This window comes from Gymnodraco acuticeps, unplaced genomic scaffold (assembly GCF_902827175.1).
Source record: "Gymnodraco acuticeps unplaced genomic scaffold, fGymAcu1.1, whole genome shotgun sequence".
NCBI lineage: Eukaryota > Metazoa > Chordata > Actinopteri > Perciformes > Bathydraconidae > Gymnodraco > Gymnodraco acuticeps.
Window position 1 is genome coordinate 1,063,076 of NW_022992276.1, and position 23,535 is coordinate 1,086,610.

At 41.7% G+C, this 23,535-nt stretch overlaps 1 protein-coding gene across 1 annotated transcript; it reads right to left on the reverse strand.

The window, feature by feature from the left end:
- Positions 1 to 1,412: 1,412 nt before the first annotated feature.
- On the reverse strand, positions 1,413 to 2,997 carry LOC117540609 (4-galactosyl-N-acetylglucosaminide 3-alpha-L-fucosyltransferase 9-like). The gene has a single exon (XM_034207385.1). The coding sequence runs from the start codon at positions 2,832 to 2,834 to the stop codon at positions 1,752 to 1,754; it is 1,083 nt and encodes a 360-aa protein (XP_034063276.1). The 5' UTR covers positions 2,835 to 2,997; the 3' UTR covers positions 1,413 to 1,751.
- Positions 2,998 to 23,535: the final 20,538 nt, after the last annotated feature.

Consider the following 23,535-nt stretch of genomic DNA (forward strand, 5'->3'; position numbering starts at 1 on the left):
TGAAGATGTCTAAGTCAGGTGTCTTGAGTAGTCAGAATTACCTCCAAATCATTGTACACATTTGTAAATATTATTTTCCACTTGTTACCATTGTGAGTCTATTTGTATGCAGCTCTGCGTGATTTTGTGGGTACAATTCAGACTAATACACTACTAGAGGTGGAATAAGTACTCAGATATTGTTGTGAAATTATAAGTACTCAGATCTTGTTGTGAAATTATAAGTACTCAGATCTTGTACTTGAGTAAAAGTAGAAGTACCAGAGTGTAGGAATACTCTCTCACAGTAAAAGTCCTGCATTCAAAATGTTCCTCAAGTAAAAGTAGAAAAGTATTCTCATCAAAATATAGTTAAAGACAGTAAAAGTAATCATTGTGCAGATTGGTCCATTTCAGAATAATATATATAATAATAATAATAATAATGATGCATTACATTTTTTTTATTAGAGCGCTTTTACAGGTGCTCAAAGCGCTTTACAAGTACACATTACACATATTAGACATGTAAGAGTCATTACTGCGGACATTACCCACAGGAGCAAATGCGGGTAAAGTGTCTTGCCCAAGGACACGAACTAGAGTTCACCAACGCCCCTTGATCTGATGACCAACGCTCTAACTAACCACTGCGCCAAAACCGCCCATATTTGATATGTTTTATAATGATTGATCATTATGCAGGTAGACCAGCCAGGAGGGAGTTGCAGTAGTCTAGGCGTGAGATGACTTATATTGAAAACCACGCTTGAATGATGGGATAGTAGACTAAAAGCTTTAGGAATCCATGCTAACATATAATAAGTACCCTGTATCAAGATTGATGCAAAACAAGTATTTCCAAGGCACACCTTTTATATGATCATTATAGTTATACAAAATAAGAGAATAACAGGTATGAAATAATTCCAACTCATACTACAGTTTAAAAGGGGAGTGATTTGTAAAATATGCATAAAGAAAAAATAAATCTGTTCAGTTCTGTTTCATATGGTGTTGAGAGATGTATCCATAGATATAGTCCCTAATTTTGCTCTCAAAGTGCACCAGATTGATGCATTCAACATTTAAAAAAAAAAAAAACCTTCCCGGGGGAGAATGCCCCCGGACCCCCCTAGAGGAGGTTAGGTCCACCACCTGCCCACACCCCCGTCAAATTGTCCCACCAACATTGAGGATGCTTCCTACGCCCATGCATATATCCCAATAGTAGATCACAGATAGCTTTAATAATAAACTGGGTCAAGTTTTGGTCGAATTAGAACAAAAAATAGCAGGATGTTAATGGATTTATTATGAAGTATCAGGACCACCTGTTAGATCCGTCTACTCCATTAGACGCCCCTAGCGGTCTCCCCGAAACGGCACTTTCTAGGAGACAGTGAAAGCATGTGAGGAGCAGGGATGTGTGTACACATGTCTCAATGACTAACAAAGTCAGGCTTTCAAAAAGAAAAGAAAGGAGAGAAAGACAAGAGAGAGGGACTAAAGGGCGATAGTATGTCACCCAGTTTTTCAAAAGAAAAGGTGGGTGTGAATAACACAAAAGGCAAAGTACGGTGTAGCAAAATTGGCTTGCAAATAATAATAAAAACACAAGATGGATGTCTCACTGGGCCACTGAACCAATAGAAAAACATAATTTGGGAGATCTTGACAGAACAGTAATGAACCATCTAGTTAACTGAAGGACACAAATCTTAAAGCACTGCCTTTAACATAAAAAAAGCACTGCATAGCTCTTCAAAGCCCTATTCTCCCCAGTACCACTTGTCAAGGTTATTGACTACCCTGTACTCCTTGTGCCTACGCAGGTAATCACAAGCCAGGCATGTGTGCTCTGCCCAGAAATAGGCCTTCTTTACTTTAAAGTGCCGCCTCCACTCAAAGTACCTGAGGTACATTTCCTCGTTCTTGTCCAAGATCAACAGGTAATGGGCCAGCTCCTTGGGCGAGGTGAAGTCGTCCACGTGGATGAAGGCGTCTCCCTGGATAAAGTTCTCGTAGTTCTGCCGGGGAGGGCCGAGAACCACTGGCACTGACCCAACAGAGAGCGGGTTATACATTTTTTCAGTAATGTAGTCCTTGTGGATGGAGTTCTCAAAAGCCAGGTAGAACTTGCAGCTGGCGATGGTGGGAGAGTAGTCCTGGTCAGTGATGTGCTTCCAAAAGGCTCGTCCGTACGCGTGAACCTCAATGTGTTTGGACAGCTCATTGTAGTATTTCACACGCACATGGTTCTGGTTCCAGTTGCTCACAATCCAGCAGATCAGTTTGTTTTTGCTGGGTGGGACAAAGTCCTCCTCGCCCTCCGCTGCTACGATGGACCCATAAGGCACTTCAATATCAGCATCCTGACGGTAATTGAGAGTCAGATTGAACATCTTCACGATCCCAGGGAGCTGGGAGGAGTGCGTCGGCGACTCCAAGTTCATCCATACCCACTTCTGGAAGGATGGTCGCTGGACAGGCGGCAGATTGGACAGGTCGGTACTAATGTCTCCGTGATGGATGATGACCCCATCCGACTTGTTGTAGAAGTTCCTGTCCGCGGTGATGAAACAGCCCTCGATGTTAAATAGGGAGCTGCACACGCCCAGTTCATATGTATGTCCAAAAGGCCAGAGCCAGATCAGCACGGTGGTCACGTTTTTATCACTGACGGTGGAGAAGAGGCTCTTTTCCCGGTCTGTGTATACTGTTGACTCGAAATGACCTGATAACCAGCTGGTGGATGGTTTAAAATACATAAAAAACAGAGTCACAAAGCATCCCAGTATGAACGTGCCGAGCAGAAGGGGTCGTAGGATTCTGTGGAAAGGTGCAGATGGCATACTCTGTCCTGGAAAGGGCACACAAGAGAACAAAAATAAAGTCAGGATCAACAGGAAACGACATCCAGACTAATCACCTAATCATGCACAGGTATTTCCCATTAGTACTATGTATTAATGATGTCTATTATACTGGGTCATCGAATCTAAACATCATTTGTGCCCCAATTAAAAACGGTTTGCTTGAGGGCATTTGCATGTGAACACAGTGTTCATATTCTTATATCTTTTTTTTTTATCAAATGTTTTTATTCACACATTTAGTAAAATACAATGTACAATCACAACACAAATTACAAAAAATACAGAAAAAACAAGCCACAACAATCAGACAAGCGGACAAAAGTAAGGAAAAAAAAAGAAAAAAAAAAAGTAAATAAACCCTCCCACCCCCAATCCCAGGACCTCTCAGGACCAATGACTGCAAACAACTATATCAGTTAAGATAGCTAGATCCGCTCCTTCTATTGTTCAGCTGTCGACACCCATAAACCGATATTGGACTACTTAACTCCTATCACGCGTGCAGTGGACAGTTCCATGTAGACTACGTCAAGAAACGTTAGTAACCAGCAGGTCACTGAGAGCTTGTCGGGTTGTTTCCACCTCATAGTACCCAATTTCTTGGCAGCCGTAAGGCCAGCATAGAGGTATTTTCTGGTACCCAGTAGCCGGCAGCTGAGATAAGTCATTTAAAAGAAACACAGATACAGGTACAGTCAAAGAAAATATGTCGGACAACTTAGAGGAGACCCCGTTCCAAAAGCGAGCAACAGGCGGGCATTCCCTGAACATATGGAGAAATGTACCAGGAGCCCCCATGAAGCACAGGGTACACAGAGCATCTGCCAGAAGAGCCATCATATGCAGCCGTCTGGGTGTCAGGTAAGTTCTATGCACATAGTTCAGGTGGATTTGTTGGTGGTCGGGATTGCGAGACGCCTGCCGAATGTTAGCCCAGACTGAATCCCAGTTAAAATCAGGTCTCAATTCTGGGACATCCTTCCTCCACAGTCTATCTAAGGGAAGGTCACCATAAGAGGACTCAAGTAGGTGAGTATAAAACATAGAGACAAAGCCCCTGGATGTTCTTCTATCAGTGATGAGTATGTGGAATGGGTGCCGTGCTAATTGTTGATCCCACGGAATCCCATAAGCCTTAAGGGCTGTCCTAAACTGTAGATAACAAAAGAAAGAGGTGCCTGGAAGGTCATAACAGCCTTTAAGATCCTGAAAAGAGCGGAGACCACTGTCACTTTAAATATCTTCCAAGGTGTGAAGACCCTTCCTCCCCCATTGGGAATAATTAATAGGCCTCCGCCCTATGAGTAATTGGTTGTTATTAAATATTGGCGAATTGAAGCATTGAAATGCGCATAATTTCTGTGCATTTCGCCAAGTCTGAATTACATGAGTAATCAGAGGGCCAAATCTAAGCTGACATTGTTTGATAGATATGTTTGTGTAAATTATGCCCTGAAGTCTGACTAACTTCTCTTCTAAAGCCCGCCATGAAACCACAGCCTGGGGGTCAAACCAATTAATCAAAGGTATTAATGAAAAGGACCAGAAATACAATTTAAAATGTGGTACTGCCAGCCCCTATCAAGCCTCCTTCGTTGAGTAGTGGACATTTTGAGTCTAGGCCGCTTGTTGTTCCAAATACATTTTGAAATTGCAGACTGTAGTTTCTGCCAATGACCATTGGGGGGCGATAAAGGAAGCATTGAACTAATACAATTAACTCTAGGCAGTATATTCATTTTAATTATTGAAGCTCTGGCTTGTAGTGAGTTGGGCTGGCTCGACCACCTATTGATGTCCTGGAGAACCTTGTTGTACGTGTCTGTATAATTATTATTTATAGTCTTGTTAAGGTTTGGGAATATTTCAACACCAAGATATTTGAAATGTTCTACCACTGGAATGTTTGCAGGGAGAATAGCTGATTTGGCAGCATTGTTGAGAGGCAAAAAGGCAGACTTGGGCCAATTAATCTTAAAACCTGATAGGTTGCCAAATTCCTCTATTACACTAAGCAGACGAGTTGTAGACGTTGAGGGGTTCCGCATACAAATCAGTACAGCGTCCGCGTACTGGGCAATGTGATGAAGCGAGCCTTGGATAGAAATGGGGATAATATCCTGTGATTGTCTAATAAATTGGGCCAGTGGCTCGAGCGAGAGGGCGAAGAGCCCTGGACTCAAGGGCCAGCCCTGTCTGGATGACCTTGCTACAGAAAAAAGCGACGAGATAGTTTTGCCTGTTAAAATCATTGCTGAAGGGGCAGAATAAAGTACTTTGATCATATGTATGAACCCCTTACCTAATCCCAAAGACTCTAGAACAGCCCATACACTGTAAAAACAGTTCCGATGGTGAGGTCAACAAAACTAAAAATGTTTAATGTAATTTACTTGCCCTAAATTAGTTTTATTTTCAATGTGCGTTTAAATAAGTAACACTTAAGCAACAATGAGAACATGTTTTAAGAACTTATTAATTTGTAAATTAATATCACATTTTCTGAACTTTCTTATGAATACATTTTGGAAAACTTCATAAAAATGCTTTTGTCAATGCCACGGTCATGCCACGCCCTCAAACGAGAATACCGCGGTGTGAGACTTCCTGTTCCTCTTTGCAGCGATTCTTCAGAGGTTGGACCTTTAGGCGCATTCACACCGCAGTACTTTTCCCACAAAGGTTCATCAGAACTAAGTACAGATCGCGTTCACACCGGAATAAGTCCCTGGGGGAGGATTAGGCAAATGAAGCCGCTGTCGTCACTTCTTCTTCTTCTGCTTTGGGTTTACTGGCAGGCCGCAAACCACTTCACGGCATATACATGGCGCTGCTGCCGCCCAAAATCCCCGGCCGGAAATCCCCGGAGTTGGGGACTGGCTTCAGTAGAAGCTGCTGGGACTCCCAGCCAGTGTTGCCAACTTGGCGATTTTCTCGTTAAATTTGGCGGCTTTCCAAACCCTCCGGCTACTTATTTGTGTCAAAAGCGACTAACGACTAATCTAACGATTTATAATGGTGTTATTAGGGACTTTTCTGGTGTTTGGAGACTCACGTATTGTTCTGCAGTTAACGAGCCGCGGGTGCTGCCGGGAGCCCCGCCTGCCTCCCATAGTACTCACAGGCGCTCAGACTGACAGTTGCCTGGCCGCAGCAGAGCTGCTGCTGCAGTCAGAGCAGAGAGGAGACAACCACACTCCCCCGCGTCGAGACTGCAAATGAATTGCGCATGCGCCAACTGCCAAGCCGTCCTGGTTTTGAGCGGGATTTAAATGTAAAATGTAAATGTTTCTTCACTCACTTTCACACTATAATAAATAACTGCCTTTGCTTTGCTTTGACTCACACAGCCTCAGTCACTCAATCACCTCGTCCACTGTGTGTGTGCCTCTCTGTGACAAGCTAAACATCATGGCACAGTCTAAATTGTATTCTCAAAAATACAGAAAGGAGTGGGAATCAAACCCTGAATATAAAGGATGGTTGAAGCCATTTATTGGAGATGACACACGGGCATACTGCCTTTATTGTAAGGGGGATTTCTATGCCAATCTGTCTGACATCAAGAAGCATGTTAAAACCCAAAAACATACTCAAAAGGCAAAGCCTTATGACAGTGCCACTCAAAGCAAGCTGCCATTATTGAAAACTAAAACAATTGACCCTGCAAAAAAGGCTGAAGCCATCATGGCTTTAGCTATGGCTGAACACTGTTCAATGATGGCATGTGATCACATTGGGGAGGCATGTAAAGCTGCTTTCTCGGACTCCACGGCTGCATCGGACAAAGTGCACCGAGATCAATCAATCAATCAATGTTTATTTATATAGCCCAATATCACAAATGTTACATTTGTCTCAGTGGACTTTACAGTTTGTACAAAATATCAGTATGACAATACGACACCCTCTGTCCTTAGACCCTCACATCGTACAAGGAAAAACTTCCGGAGAAAACCCACAGTTTAAAGGGAAAAATGGGAGAAACCTCAGGGAGAGCAACAGAGGAGGGATCCCTCTCCCAGGACGGACAGACGTGCAATAGATGCCGTGTGTAAATTGAAAAGATAATACATTTGCAACATAGGTAGTCCAAATGTTTGGAAATGCATGTGTGTATAATAGGAAGATGAATCCACGAGGATATCCATCCAGGACCTATGATCCAGGACCACAGCCACGACTCAAGATCCAGGGCTCGCGATCCAGGACAGAGGAGCGCAGGATCATCCATGACTCCGGATCCCGGCGTATATAGACACCAAAAAGAAAGACATTTGGGGAAGCTGGGTTAATCGGAACATGAGTACACAGGTATAGACAGAGAGAAGGAAGAAGTAAGATGTCCCCCGACAAACTAAGCCTATATCAGCAAAACTAGGGGCTGAATCTAATCAGCCCTAACTATAAGCTTTATCAAAAAGGAAGGTCTTAAGCGCACTCTTAAAAACGGATAGGGTGTCTGCCGCCCGAACACAAACTGGAAGCTGATTCCACAAATGTGGAGCTTGATAAGAAAAGGCTCTGGCTCCCATTGTACTTTTAGTACCCATTGTACCGAGATGATAAAGGTGTTCTAGCACCATACTTCCTGAAAAAGTTGGTCGCAGATGTGGGTGACCAGCGTTTCAGCCTCCTCCTTGATGAGTCCACTGATGTCAGTGTTTCTACCTGGGGTTTGTGATAAGCAGTGGCGTTTTCTCCTGGAGGCCAAGGGAAGCCAGGCTTCCCCTGTTTTTTTGGATTGTAGTTATAATTTTAATAAATAAATAAAAACACTTCGTTTAGTTTCGGAAATTCTTTGTTGTGTGTTGCTGCCGGCCCGTCTCCCCCCCCATTCTCATTGAGTATTTTACAAAGAGTGAAACAGTGCCCCTGTCGATGTTATGGTGAAACAGTAGATTGCACTCTCTGTTTCGAGAGGAGGCCAGCCGAAATTGGCTTCCCTTGGTGAAAAAAAATGGAGGGATTGACCAATCAGATGAGGCTCACGTCATGCCCCTGCCAACCTGTGATTGGTCAGGGCCATGCCAAGGGAAGCCAGAGGCGGCTGGCTTCCCTTGCCTCACAATCCAATCAAATCGCATCAACTTAGTGTTGTAGTGACGCATCCTAAAACCAGGAAGTAAGCTGCGCTCGGTTTCCCTCGACAAAAAAGCAATGGGATTTCTCCATAGGATTTAGGAAAATAGCTTGAAATAAGGTCAGTGGAAAACAAACCTGTTAGATAGATAAATGCACGTTGTGTTCAGTCGGATAATATCCACATGTCTACCCTACTTTTATAATTTTCGAATCATAAAACTAATCGATAGAAGATAGATAGCGCCACTGCACCACTCTCACCGCCGTTAGAAAGTAGCAAGCAACTGAAGCAAGTGCAATTATGGAGGGTGGAGATTTGGAGTATTTAATCAAAAAATAATTGTACTAAACTTCCACTACAGCAGCAACAAGAAATACAATCTGATGACAGGCCAGTGGCGGCTGGTGGAAAATATTTTTGGTGGGGCTGTTGATATAGTGAGTAAATTATTTTTTTTTTGGGAGAAATTACCCCTTAAATTAGGACTTCTGTTGATGTAATGGCGCGTTTCCAGTGCAGCGCGGAGCTCGCTTTAAGGCTGCGTTCAGACCGGACGCGATGCGAATATTCGCTTCGCTCTAAACGCTCCTATCGCATCGGTCTAGTCGCTCGAGTTTCATCGCGGCTGCCAGCTGTGTTTACTCGCATCATTCAAACAAGACGCGCTGGCTCAGGAGCTACAACTACAACAAAATTAACATATTTTACCGTGATTAAATTGTAATACACGTTTCTAAATTATGCCGACGTAACAACATACTGATACCGGTTAGTAAAAACCATGAATTAATGCTTTGACAAGTCTGCAGACAGACGGCAGGCGAAAAACCTTTTAGAATGCTTGTTTTCTGAATGGAGCTTGGCTAAGCTAACGTTATATATGCTTCGACCGTCCACACTCACAACAACGGCCTATACAGACATAAATAAATCAGCGACTGTATTCTCCATGACACAGATAGTCTGTGGTTTGTACTTGTTTAACGTTTGTCTAGTTTCTGAACAGATCGTATCTGTCCCCGGCTGTTTGAAGAGCAAGCATGGGAAACAAAAGATAGCATTTACCTGTTTGCATCCAGCGAGCCATGCCTTTCTGGTGTACCAGCTACGGTGAGAAGCCTCTTTGATACGTTTTGTCTTTTTCACGAGCTTGCTGTGATATATACAAATCGGGTTGGTCCGGTCCAAGGTCTTTAAGTATCAATTTATCTCCCAAACTTCTCCTTTCGAAAGGATTGGAGAGTAGCTCTTGCACGGAATTGGGTGCGGACCGAGGTCCGGCGACTCCACCTGCACACCATTCTCATCCAAATACTGCGTCACCTTGGTCACTCACGAGTCTAAAAAACAACTCACGTCAACGCACGTAAGCAACGTGGGCGCCAACGTGAGCGCCAGAGGCGGATTTAGGATTGTAGGAGATCCGGGGCTTAGCCCAGGAGTCGTTGGGTTGGGGGGGTGCAGGGGTACAGTGCTATTTTTTATAAGTGGGGGGTGGACCGAACATCCTTTAGGATAGCCCAAGCTCTTGTGGATTTCCTGGAGAAGTCCAGAATGTGATCCTAGAAGGGTTGGGAACGTTTTTTGTACTCCCCTCTACCATGCTCTCTCCTACAGCCGCCATTACATGATATGCAAATTAGCCGATGACCTCATTTAGCGACTTATGGCGACTGTAAGGGGGCCAATAGCTACTTTCCTTACTATGGAGTTGGCAACACTGCTCCCAGCAGCTTCTACTGAAGCCTTCCGAGTAAATCGACAGAACGCCGACACCTCCTCATCTCCACCGCTCCCATGTTTTATTTTGTGTTGCCATAAGTTAGTCTCTCTGCGTTTCTGCGCTGGGCTAATGCTAATAATGCTAATGCGAGGATAATAAAATGGCGGCTTCACAAAACTTTTTGGGAGTTTTACGGGGCGTGGTTTGCAATCCGCCCAGCCAATCAGACATAGGAACCTTTTTCTCCCACGAAAGTCCCTGCTCTCTAGCAGCGACGGAAAAGGGGGTGAAAAGGTTCTGCTAATTTTTGTTCCGGCTCTTTTTGGTGTGAACGCAACATTTCGGAACTATATCGGAACTAAAGTGGGAAAAGTACTGCGGTGTGAACGCGCCTATAGACTATATAAATGGACGTAGGTAGGGCTCGACATTAACGACTGCCCGATGGCCCTTGGCCATCTAGTATTTAGCTCGGGCAATGAAGCCTCACCCGATCGGGCAATCTATTATGCCAGTATCATGCAGCTCGCGGATCCCGTAATGAGTGACCCGACAGTAAAACTAAACATATCTATAACTAGTTTAGGTAGTTTGAGAGGTAATTAAAATAAGCTATCATGGCTTATACTTGCATATCTAAACAGAATCATGAAAACCTGTTGGTAGAGTCAGGCACACGAGTCTGGTTGAGTGTGTGCGCCGGTGTCTGAACGCTCACTCACTGCTAGCTATGTAGTTAACTGTTACGGTGTGTCCACACAGCAGCTTTGACAAAATCTTGAAAATCCTGGAGCTGGGCGTGTCTGAAAGCTTGGGGATTTCGCGACCAACAACCAATCACATGAATCTCCCGCCCCCGACATACAAAGCAAAAAACCCCGGTTCTTCTCCACTATTTCTTTTAACATTTTGAACATTTATGAGATTAATGTCTATGGTGCTATTTTATGCTACATTCCATGCTGGCTAATGATACTGTCTATGCTTGCTAGCAACGAAGTAAACTAGCAACGAAGTAAACTGGATATAAAATCCCCAAACAAGCGAAAACCTACCAGTTTCACCTACTGTCTCTGCCACCTCCCTCCATGCCTGGTTCCTCCGGTTTGTATCCCGGTAAGTAAATAGGGACTGGTCATAAAGAACCGGGTGATTTGCTACCGCAATAACTAACTTCTCCTCCATTTTTGTGGAATATAGAAATGAACTGCTGGTCTGGTTCTCCCCGTCAGATTTGCATAAACGGATCTGATTGGCTGTCGCTTCCAGCTCAGCCTCAAAAGTTGAACATTGTTCAACTTTGGAATCCTGAACATCCTGGAAATCCTGGAAATCTTCGCCTCGCCCCCCCACAATGCAGTTCGGCGACAAGCGAGGGAAAGTGACGTCATCCCCATTCAAAGTCAATGGGCGGAGACGCGCTGGAAGCGGTGGACAAATCGCCAAAAGCTGCTGTGTGTACGGGCCGTTAGGCTACTTAGCTTGCATTGTTATGGATCTAAAGGTAGCACAAGCTAACTTTCATAGCACAGCTTTACTTCTCACTTAACACAATAAAGAAACAGACTGTATAGCACAAACAACACAAATGATCAATACTTACATATATTTTCACTTGTAGTATTATAATAATTGAAATGCTGGTTCGTCTGGGGGTCTTCTGTCCACGCTCAGCTAGCTACCGCACCGCAGCTGCCGGTGTTACCGTTTAACTGGTTACACCGGGGAACTCGTTACGCTACGTTAACGGTAGGAATGGGGCGTGTACTTTGAGGAGCCATTGTCGAATAACCAGGAAATACACATTTCGATCGCTTCTTTTGTTGTTTACATTTATCTTTTGGTATATTTGGCTCCATAGGAACACTTTGATGCACATTCAGTACCAGTGTGTGAGGTTGTGGTTGCGATGCCGATATCCGGACGCGTACAGCGAGGACTACAAAATGACAATGAGGTGACTGGGGATGTCTGTTCAAAACATTGCCAACGTGAATAAATAATTTCAAATATGTATTTGTCTCCGACTTTCATTTGTACATCGTTGTTAATGTGATGCTTAGTAGCTTTGATAGCTGTCCATACCTCCAGACAGCCTAAAAGTAAGACACAAGTTGTTTACTCACAGCCCAAATGCAGCATCGAGATCCGTGGCCAGCTGTGATCCTCTCCGATTAACTTGTGACAGGACTTCTTTAGCTATTCTCCAGCGAGCAAGGTTTTTATGAAATACCTCCATTCCTCTCATCACAACAAGACTCTACACTGTGCAGAAAAAAAACAACATAAATGAAAATAACCTTGCTGGATAGCTTGACATCAAGCATGCTAATTTCTGACGTGGAGCTAATCTGAAGTAAACATTGAATACGGCTTTCTATTCCTCCATCTTGTGACCGTGTAACTCCCTCTCTTGGATATCAGCATGTGAAGGACACTGTTCAGGAACTAGTTGATGCTCTGTATGTGATGACTACTTCCATTCTGGAGAGGATCACAGACACATGGATCTTGAGGTTGAAGCTCAAACTGGTGAAAAGTGATATTTTTCCAACAATTTCCAATAATGTTATTCTGAAACATAACTATCACTGTTGTCTTTCCTTCTATAACACTGATGTAGGCCAAGAAAAACGTTGCATTGCATAATATCTAAACTTACATTTGGCACTTTAAATGTAGCCAAAAATATGTGAAGCTTGCGCTTAGCCCACCAACAAGTGTGTAAGAGAATATTTTAATCTGATCTGTTTATAGAGCTTCTTATTGTTTTATAGAATCTGTGATACTGCAAACATCTGCTTGTAGTTAGTCAAAGACTCCTGTGTAAGTTGAGGTCACAGGTCAAACGCTTCTCCCATATCCTGTGGGGGGAAGGTTTCAGGCTATCTGCATCTCTTGAGACAAGTAGTTCATTGTCTCTCATCGGCTATTGATTAGGTAAACGCGGGCTTTCTGTGAGCCCGCCTTTCCTCATGTTGATGCGTGTTGGGTCTATTCTGGGGCAGAAATGATCTTGGTGGACCACGGGACGGTAGGAAACTAAGATGATCTCCCAGCCGTATGTAATTAATGTACTGTGATCAATAAACTCTTAGTGCTTTGGCTAATCGACGTTCCAGACTCCTTCATTCTACCTCAACATTGCAACAACAGAAGTTTACCTTCACAAAGTGCATAGTTGCAACTTAGGCAGTTAAGCATTTTATATCAGTGGGTCCTAATGGTGCAAGACGGGGAAGGCAGACATAATTGCTTAAACATATAGGCTTAACCCTTTAATTGACAGACCAAGAACAAATCTATGGAAAAAGTATTTGTTTGCATTTTTTTATCAAATGGGACACAAACTACTTTTTTTTTTACTGTCTACACAGTTTTGTTTTTATGAGCCTCAACCAACTGGTCGTGCTGGCATTTTATGGTAAAAGTGCATTTTCAACAATCATCATCTACAGTATTTGTATGCATCAAACTCAAATAAATGTTTTTCTTTTATGGAAAATGAGCAATATACCAGATATATTCAGATAATAAAGGATAATTGTCAACAATTTTCTTTTTTTCAAGCCATCAGCATAAATATCGTGGATCATAAAATCCATCAGTTGTTTAACAACTCCTGAATTCATCCCCTCTTGGTTAGCCCTACAGCTATTCTCTCACACACACACACACACACACACACACACACACACACACACACACACACACACACACACACACACACACACACACACACACACACCACACACACACACACACACACACACACACACACACACACACACACACACACACACACACACACACACACGTGCCGATCTTTATCTATGTCTATCTCTACAGTATCTCTATCTATGTCTCTATCGCTATCTATCTCTCTGTCGCTATCTCTCTCTCTCTATAATCACAAACCAAGAAAGTTGTGACACTTCCGCCGGTTTATATAATGTACAATGTAGGATAGATGTACAATGTAGGATAGAAATAAATATAAATATATATAGCATGTGTATATATATATATATGTATACATATATATAAAATAACAATTTCATTATATGGATTCAACTTGTGCAACCCCCCCCCCCCCCCCCAGCTGGACTTGTCTGTGGTTTAGCCGTTACTGTGACATCAGTATCAGCCATGGAAGATAGTTTGTTTGTTTCATTCTAAGCTATCCAGCAAGGTTATTTTCATTTATGTTGTTTTTTTTCTGCACAGTGTAGAGTCTTGTTGTGATGAGAGGGATGGAGGTATTTAATAAAAAACCTTGCTCGCTGGAGAATAGCTAAAGAAGTCCTGTCACAAGTTAATCGGAGAGGATCACAGCTGGCCACGGATCTCGATGCTGCATTCGGGCTGTGAGTAAACAACTTGTGTCTTACTTTTAGGCTGTCTGGAGGTATGGACAGCTATCAAAGCTACTAAACATCACATTAAAAACGATGTACAAATGAAAGTCGGAGACAAATACATATTTGAAATGATTTATTCACGTTGGCAATGTTTTGAACAGACATCCCCAGTCACCTCATTGTCATTGTGTAGTCCTCGCTGTACGCGTCCGGATATCGGCATCGCAACCACAACCTCACACACTGGTACTGAATGTGCATCAAAGTGTTCCTATGGAGCCAAATATACCAAAAGATAAATGTAAACAACAAAAGAAGCGATCGAAATGTGTATTTCCTGGTTAATCGACAATGGCTCCTCAAAGTACACGCCCCATTCCTACCGTTAACGTAACGTAACGAGTTCCCCGGTGTAACCAGTTAAACGGTAACACCTGCACTGTACTACAATCGCTGGAGGACTGGGCTGTCACTCAAAAACTGAGTAGCCAATGGGGACGCACCCCTGAAAGTCCCGCCCACCTGGGATGTTTGTGTCAAAATCTCAAACAAAAAATGAGGGAGCGCAAAAGAGAGTGCTGCAGCGAGAGCAAAAGTCTGATCATTGAGAAAGAAGAAACAAGAACTGCAAACAAAAACCTATGTTAAAACAAATAAAAAAGACTTATAGTTTACATGATTACACAAATGATTTGTTTGCAACTTATAGTTTTATTTTTGAAATTTATTTTATTTTGCTCGACTTAGTTTTTTTCTTCTTTTAAACTCATAGTTTTGCTTTATTCTGAGAAAGTGTTGCTTTATCTTTATGATACAAAACTAATCCCATACATTTATACATCCATGGCTCTTCCCCAGAGTTTGCCGCTTGGGTTGGACACGTGTTTGCTTTGGATCCTCTTCCAACCATCGTAAAACAAGTAAGCATGCCACCTGAGTTATTAATTACTGCTTTTTAACTAGCAAGTGTTATTTACTTTTCTTGTATTCACTGTTTTGAACGGAACATCGACATTGTAATGCATGCAAGCGCCATTAGGCCTACTGCTGTTAAAGTTAGACTCAGCCCTGTCGTGCTCATGTAGTCTATTATTTTGCACAAATGGTGTTGGGCAAAGTTTGCATCAAATGCCTAACGACACAATTATGTTAAAAGTGGTTAAGTTAAGAGTACGTAATAAGAATCAACTCCACAAACTGTTCCCCTGTGCCGCTCTAACCCCCAAAACACACCAGGAGCGTCTGCGTCGCGTTACGGCCGCGCCGCGGCGTTCGTAAGGATCGCGGCCACTCTAGTCAATTGGGTGCTATTACACCACACGCGCCGCGTTACGGCTCAGACGCGTCCCAGAAGCGGCTCGGCGCAGCGCTTCTCTAAAATTAGGATGAATCCTATTTTTGCCGCGGCGCAGCCGTAAGGTAAACTCCTCCCCCCATCCCCCCGTAGTCTTTCAAGTAGGAGAATACATGCCAGCGTTCTCCTCCGGTTTACAGGCACTGTAAATGATATATATAGAATAATTATGATGATGAATGCATATTTTTTTACCACTAAAATACAGCAACACATCTTTGATTCATGTCGTTTATAACTGGAATATTACAATTATTATTAACTGTGTCTGTAGTCTACAACACAACAAAATAGGAAATAACAACAATAAACACGATTTAAACAGCCACAAACATAAACCATTTAACTACGTATAGCCTACTTACTTGTAGAAGTACAAATGTCCAGGAAATATTCCAAAATCAACCACAACTGCGAGGCTGCACACACGACGCTCCGCTTCCGCAACGTTTTGAAACGCGTCTGGTGTGTGTTGACGCAGGAGGAGGTCGCAGCTTGGCGCAGCCGCAACGTAACGCGGCGCAGACGCTCCTGGTGTGTTTTGGGGGTAAGCGTTGGCCGGGCACCGTGATGCGGCCGCGGGGCTCAGAGGCTCTGCTGCCGTGCATGTTGTGCGGTAAAATACCTCCGCTAAAACTATTCCCTACTAGGCCTACTTTATAACGCAGCGGTTATGTAAGAATAAGTTACTAATGCGCCTATTTTATATTAATTCCTCTGTATGTATTTCGCCGTTTGTTTTACTGTGAGCAATGAATTATCTTTCTACAATCTTAGATGTGTAGCCTACCAAATTTAAACTCATAGTCTGCAGTTACAGCATCGAGTTGTTATTATACAAAATTAAGTGCAAACTATTGTTCATGCTTATGCAACGCTCTAGATGCAAATCCATGTTGGAATCTGCAGAGAGTAACGTCAGTAGCCAGTGACGGAGGTGCATTCAGGCGCAATTCAGTAAAAGTGTGTATTGGGCAAAGTTGCATTTATAACGTCAGCAAGATGTGTTCAATGTAGTCCAGTAAAATGCAGTTTTAAGCGAGAAATATCAATAAGTACAGTTGTATTAAGGAGATGTTTTACTACAACATAAAGTAGATATTAGACAGTATGCAAACGAGATAAAGGAGTGTATATTGAAGTAATTAGGATCTGCTGTGTAGAGAAGCATGGAATTGTACTGCTATCCAACAATACCATCCTTAATAAATGCCATCCTTATAAATAGAGAACCGCAGTGACGCATCCTAAAACCCGGAAGCAAGTTAGCATTTTTACCACTTCCGGTTCCTTCGTCAAAAAGCAATGCCTTTTCTCCATAGGGTTTTGGAAAATAGCTCGAAATAAGGTCTGTGGTTGACACAAATTGAAGAGATAAATCACGTTTTGTTCTACGACATTAAATACATCAGCAGTGACCCCAGTGGTGATTTTTGAAGAGTTTACGTGTCTGAAAAACGATGGTTGTTACCGAGTGGCTGAATAGGACTACAGAAATTGTTGAGGCCGTTGTACGTCATTACGCCGAACACGTAAACACTCCCGCTAAGTTTGTTTTCCCCCGTGTTCTGCTTGAAAGCAAGTACCTGCCTATCTTTAGTATCTGTAGTATCTTTAGTATCTATATCTGACCATTGGAATCTGTATTTTTGAAATTGTCGTTTTTAACACCGTAGTTTTACAAATTATAGAATAATTAATTTCCAGTGTTTTCCAATTTTACTCGGCAGTTCGTTTCGTTAGCTAACGTTAGCTAAAGCTAGCGCTACTAGTTAGCTACGCAATGGTTTGTTGCTTTGCTCCGGGTTGCAGCCACAGGTCTTCTCATGAAACGTGCTCGTTCTATCGTTTCCCGGCCAATGTTTTCCAAAGGAGAGTCTGGATTCGTGCTATGAGGTAAGCTGACGTTACATTTTTGTCCATGTCACGGTGACATTTAAATGATGGGTATTGACCAGTGGCGACTGGTCATTAGGGGCATATCCCCACCTAGTGTCATCAGAAAGTATTACAAATAATTACAACAAAATGCAAAAAATAAATATAAAATATATTTTAAGATCATGTTTAATCATCTGATTCGTCTGTACATTCCTGTGTTAGTCTGTGTTCTTCTAATTAGTGCCTACAGTGTGTGCCTATTGAGCTGTTTAGAGCCATGTGGGACAAAACCCGATCCTGCCCCTCCCTCTCTCTGTCTAAGTCAGGGGTCGGCAACCTGCGGCCCTCTGCTCTGGCTCCCTTGAGCTTAGACAACAATAAGAAGGAAATAAAATAAAAGTATTTGTAGGACTATTTATATTTTGTTGCATGGTTGAAAATGTTTGGTATCTTGTATTTTGAGGTGATACTGTGACACATAAATAAAAAACAAAACGGTTTTAATTAGGTCAACTAAAATATGCGTCACATCCTGCTACGGTCCCGCGCGAGCGCCTTTTTTTGGAGGCGAATAACCTGACCCCCGGCTCGATGAGCGAACTATGGATAAATCAAAGAAAAGTACCGGAGGAACACAGGATTTAATTCTGTGTGGACAGAGTTATATGCTTTCACAGCAAACAATGCTGGTTTACCGGTATGTTTGATATGTAGAGAGAAGTTGTCAACGGTGATGCAGCCTTTACGTATCGAGGAACAACAAGGGAGAGGAAGACAGCTGACGATCTTCAGTCGTAATTCAATGGGACTGAAGATCGTCAGCTGTCTTCCTCTCCCTTGTTTTCTGAAATAAATTACATACCCCATTGAATGGGGTATGTAATTTATTTCAGAAAACACTTTTTGTTATATTCCATGGAATGCTCTTAAGGTCCCGATAGCAATGAATATATTAAATGCTTTGACAATAAATACATACAACAATTAATCTCTGGAAGCCGTAGCGCTGTAAAAAGCACGACCAATCATCTGAGCCGGCCCGGCTAAAATAACTGGATTGTCTTCCATCTGTGCACAAACCTATCTCGTGCCCTCATTGGTCATGTGCGCGTTCGTGTGTGTTGGAAGAAAGTCTGAAGGAAGAGGCATATTTTTTCCGGTTGTGTACTTTCAAATTCTAGCGCACTCGAGCTGGTTTCTCCATTCTTACCTACCCTACCTTTAACTCTTTTTAGGGTGCAGCTATATGTTTTATTTATTTCAAAGTGGGCCCATTTTAATATTTTTGTTCCCTTCAAATGTGCAGAGGACTCCCCAAGTGCTGTGTTTAATTTATTTTAAAGTAGGCCTGTGTATTATTTTTAATTCTCCTTATAAGAGTTCTTTGTTTCTTATTAGAGGTTAACAGTTTTATATCATGTAATAAATATATATAATATATAAACAACAATAACAATATATAATATATATATAACTGATATAACAATAAAAAACGATGAAATATGTTTTGCGGCTCCAGACAAAAAAAATGTGGGGAAAAAGGAGCAAAATGGCTCTTTTGGTCAAAAAGGTTGCAGACCCCTGGTCTAAGTAAACGGTGACTGTAAAAACTACACTGCGCATGCTCAGAATATTTTCCTATTTAATGTGTGTGGCAAAAAAATAATGACCATAGGGGCATAGAGCTGCCATCCCCACCATACGTCATCTCACATCATTCAGAGCTGATTGGCTGTAAGTACGTGTGCCGCGAAAAGTGTGGTGTGTGTGAAGAGGAGACGAGAAAGCTGCAGTGAGGCGTCCTAAAACCCGGAAGTAAGCTGCGCATGGCTTCCCTCGACAAAAAAGCAATGAGATTTCTCCATAGGATTTTAGAAAATAGCTCCAAATAAGGTCTGTGGGAAACGTAGCTGTTAGATAAATGCACGTTTTGTTCAGCCGGATAATATCCACATGTCTACCCTACTTTTATAATTTTCGAATCATAAATCTATTGATTAGATTAGATTTATGATGTCCAGAAGGATAGGCAAATTGACTTAATCTTCAAGTCAAGGTAAGACTGCAATTTTATTGAAAATGGGATCTTACTAAGAGAGAACAATTCAATATTTAAATGATAAAATTACATTTTTTGGGTATCCTTTTGTTGAACTGTCTGTTTAAAATTAATTGAAGCATCAGACAAAAAAAGCTTTTCAAAATAATATTATATTTTGATTTAGGTCAAAATACAATATTTGTAAACCTGAAGAGTCAGTGCCAGTGCCTCACCAGCCATGAACCTCACTGCAGAAGCTATAGACATCTAAGTTTTTTGTGCCCCACCACTTTTGTACATATAAAAACGCCACTGGTAGTGACTATCGCCGTTTTAGAGATGGTGCTGCTGAAAAGACCGCAACATAAGTAAAGATAATAAATAAATCCTATTAAAACCTGTGTGGCTTATATGATAAGTCTAATTAGTACAACCAGTATAACGTTTCACCATGTTACTAAAGATTGTAGTCAGGGAAATCAGTTTGACATATTGAACTAATAACAAATCACCTCTGGCTGGCAGAGAACTCTCTGCTCCATAGCTTCTCTTGGACGTAAAATCACATGTACATTTTACATTTATATTCAATTTAATATTTAATATTCCATCCTTCACATACTTTTGTATATATAATAACTTATATTTTGTTTTTCTTTTTATGCTGCTGCAACACAAACATTTCCCAAATTGGGATCAATAAAGTAATATATTAACTTAATTAAGAAATCTAACTATTATAATTAGTGTAGCAGCTGACACCTATTTTCAATCTGGATTAATCTACCATTTATTTCTTTAGTTCAATTTTGATCTATAAAAATGTCAAAATAGTGAAAATGTTCACAAGACTTATCAAAGTGCAAGGTTATATCTTTAGATGTTTTGTTTTAGCCTATGTACTGTATGTCTTAATGCTCTTATATGTGACGGTGTGACTTCCATGAAACTAATATTTTATATCTTCCCAACAGACGAGCTGACAGGAAGCCCAATGCCTGTTCCCGCATCTGCAGCTGTCATGTTCCTTTACGAAAGAGAAAAAGGCCGGTTTCATTTGAAGCACAGAATGTAGAAGAGCATTCCTACTGTCTGAGAGGGATAATTGATGGAATAGAGGAAGAAGCTACGTGTCTAATGACTGAGGAGGAAGCAGGTCCATTAACACAGGCGGCTGCTAATGAAGGTCCTCAACCACTATCTGAGAATGCCGAGGAGCAAGCGACCACGGTAGAAGAAAAACTTCAATCTCAGCAAAGACACGTAATGGAGCTAGAGTCCAAGGCAAAGCAGAGTTACTGCCGTGACAAGTATACTGCCTCTCAGCTGAGTGAAAAGGTTCTTCGGATGGAGACAGGGTTGCCAGATAGAGATGCATTCAGTGCTGTGTGTGAGTATGTTGCTCGTTTTGAGGGTTCAATTACATACCCAGAAGTTTGGTTCCCCAAAGCACTGAGTCTTGAAGACCCAGTTTTCATGACCCTCATGAAACTGCGTCATAATTACACACACCACACACAGGCTGCACTCTTTCACTGCGGTGAAAGCACTGTCAGAAATGTGATTGTAACATTTATAGAGATTCTCCACAAATGACTTTTTAAGGACATAATGAGTACTGTTCCCAGCCGGGAGAAAAATAAAACCAGCTTGCCTTCTTCATTTCGACACATCCAAAACGGCAGAATGATAGTGGATTGTACGGACATCATAATTGCTATCCCCAAGCAAATGGATATCCAGAAAGAGACCTACTCTGCTTACCGTGGCATGCACTCCTTCAAACTACTGCTCGGGGTAGCACCAAATGCTGTGATCACATACTGCAGCAAACTATACCCAGGATCAACAAGTGACAAAGAAATAGTACGGGATTCTGGTGTTCTTCAGCATTTCAAACCTGGAGATCTGATATTGGCTGACAAGGGATTCTTAATCCAGAACATTCTTCCTGAAGGAGTCAGTGGCCATTTCTCAATCTCGAGGATACTGGCTTCCAAGCCAATATTTCAAGGATGCTACGTCATCGAGTGCCACCGAAGTACTGTTCCAATCTCCAGCATACTTAGAATTCCACCGAAGCCGCGTCCTTGGTTTGGGGGAAATGTCGAGGCTGCACATGGGTAGACTTCGTGTCCTTAAAATCCCCACAATGCTTTGCGCACGGACCAGTTTCAAAAACCCTTGCGGAGAATGGCTGAACCGACGCAGCACACATTTAAATGTAAGTATGTAGTGGCGTAGAAAATGTGTAGTGTTGGTAAATGTGTTACTTTGTTAAATTTGTTACCACCATAGTGTGAGTGGCACACTTGTTAGCCTGTTCCATTCTTCTTCGTTTTCCGAAGCCGTGGCTTGGAAGCATACTTGCTTCGTTTCTGAAGGAAGTGACTTGGGAGTACGCGACTACCAAGCCAACATCCTCGCGATCGAGAAACGTCCACTGTCAACATTCCCCCATTTCTCTGTCATGGCCAACTGACACACAGCGAAGCACAGGCTACAAAGCTTATCGCACAAAATAGGATTCACGTAGAGAGAGCAAATGCTCGTTTGAAAGAATTTAAGATCCTAAAGTTCATTCCATCTCACCTGAGGCACATTGCAGATAAACTGGTGCAGGTATGTTGCGCACTAGTGAACTTCCAACGTCCTCTCATAAAAGAGGTGGCAGAAAAATAGTGTCTTTTCATATGTAAACACATGTTTCATACACATCTTTTCAACTCTGTCTACCCATAAGCCCCCCTCCCCCCATCAATCAACTTCCTCTTGACTGCCTTTTTATTTATTTTATTTTACTATATTTATTTGTTTTCCTGTCCTTGTTTGTTTACCCTCCCTCATACTGTAAAGCGTCTTTGAGTTGTAGAAAAGCGCTATATAAATAAAATGTATTATTATTATTATACTTTGTTTTACATTTTGAGTTCATCATTACACTCAAACTGTCTTTTCATTGGGTGCATTTTATTTCTTTTATTTAGATTCTGCTGTTTAATTAATCCAGAAACATGTTTCATACTTTGTTTTACATTTTGAGTTCATCATTAAACTCAAACAATGTCTTTAAACTGGGTGCATTTTATTTATTGTATTTAGGTTCTGTTTAATACACATGTTAATTTGACTTGGATGTGCTGATGATATCCGCAAATATAAATCTTTAAACTGTCTTCTTACCTTTTAAAAGTCTGGCCTCTCGGGGTACTGTAGGCTCATGTTTGTTTTCTGTCTTTCTCTATCAAAAACGTTACTCCAAAGAATGGTTTGTGATTTGTGATTCAGAGGCAGGCTTGAATCAAGAAACCACAATAGTTTGCTGTATGGACTGCCTTCTTTTATTAAGAAATATTATTTTGTAAATATGTTATTCTCTGTAGTCAGAAACCTAACACTCCAACAACCACAACATTACAAAGGTGAGTAAATGTCAATTAAAAACGATTAACAATTTGAAAATGATAGATTTATGATCTTTTTCATCGAACATATGAACGACTCAAACAAGGATCGCAGCAGCTACAAGAAAGATCTGAAAAAGCTGACTGCATTTCCATTCTCCACGTGGGCATTCACATTTTGTGGAGATAATTCCCTCTTCTCCTGTAGATACCTGTGGTGGTGGGATTGTTTTATTATTTAAAATGTATTTACATTTGTAATGCCTTCCCAATTATCCCTTTTAATTGTTTATAGCCTACTGTATGTTTATTTCATGGATATTTCTGTTTTCTGGTGTGTAATATTTGTAATAAAGATTTCATGTGACACATAAAATGGATTTGTTGATGGGAATTAATGTCACTAATGTGAATAAATTAACTCTAGGTTAACGGTACTCTTGCTATCACTACTCACTGACACTCTATAAACCTTGTCCCTCATGCCCTGACAACACCGGTAAGCACACCTTCATCTAGGCTGCACTGCTGTACGTGTCCTGACTTGTAGTGGTTCTCTCCTCGATTTACACTCCTCTTGTCATCTTTGTAAAACGATATCAGACTGGTAATTGACACAGCCATGACTTCTAGTTAAATTCAGTGTGGCTAAAATGAAAAGCTTTGTTAAAATATGCAAGCGCGCGAAAGTCAGTTGAAACGATCTTAAGTTGGCGTGACGTACTACCCTGCTGCTTGTAGTTCGTTTATAGCATAACGTTAGCATTTTGCTTCTGGCGACTAGATTTATGATTCGAAAATTATAAAAGTAGGGTAGACATGTGGAG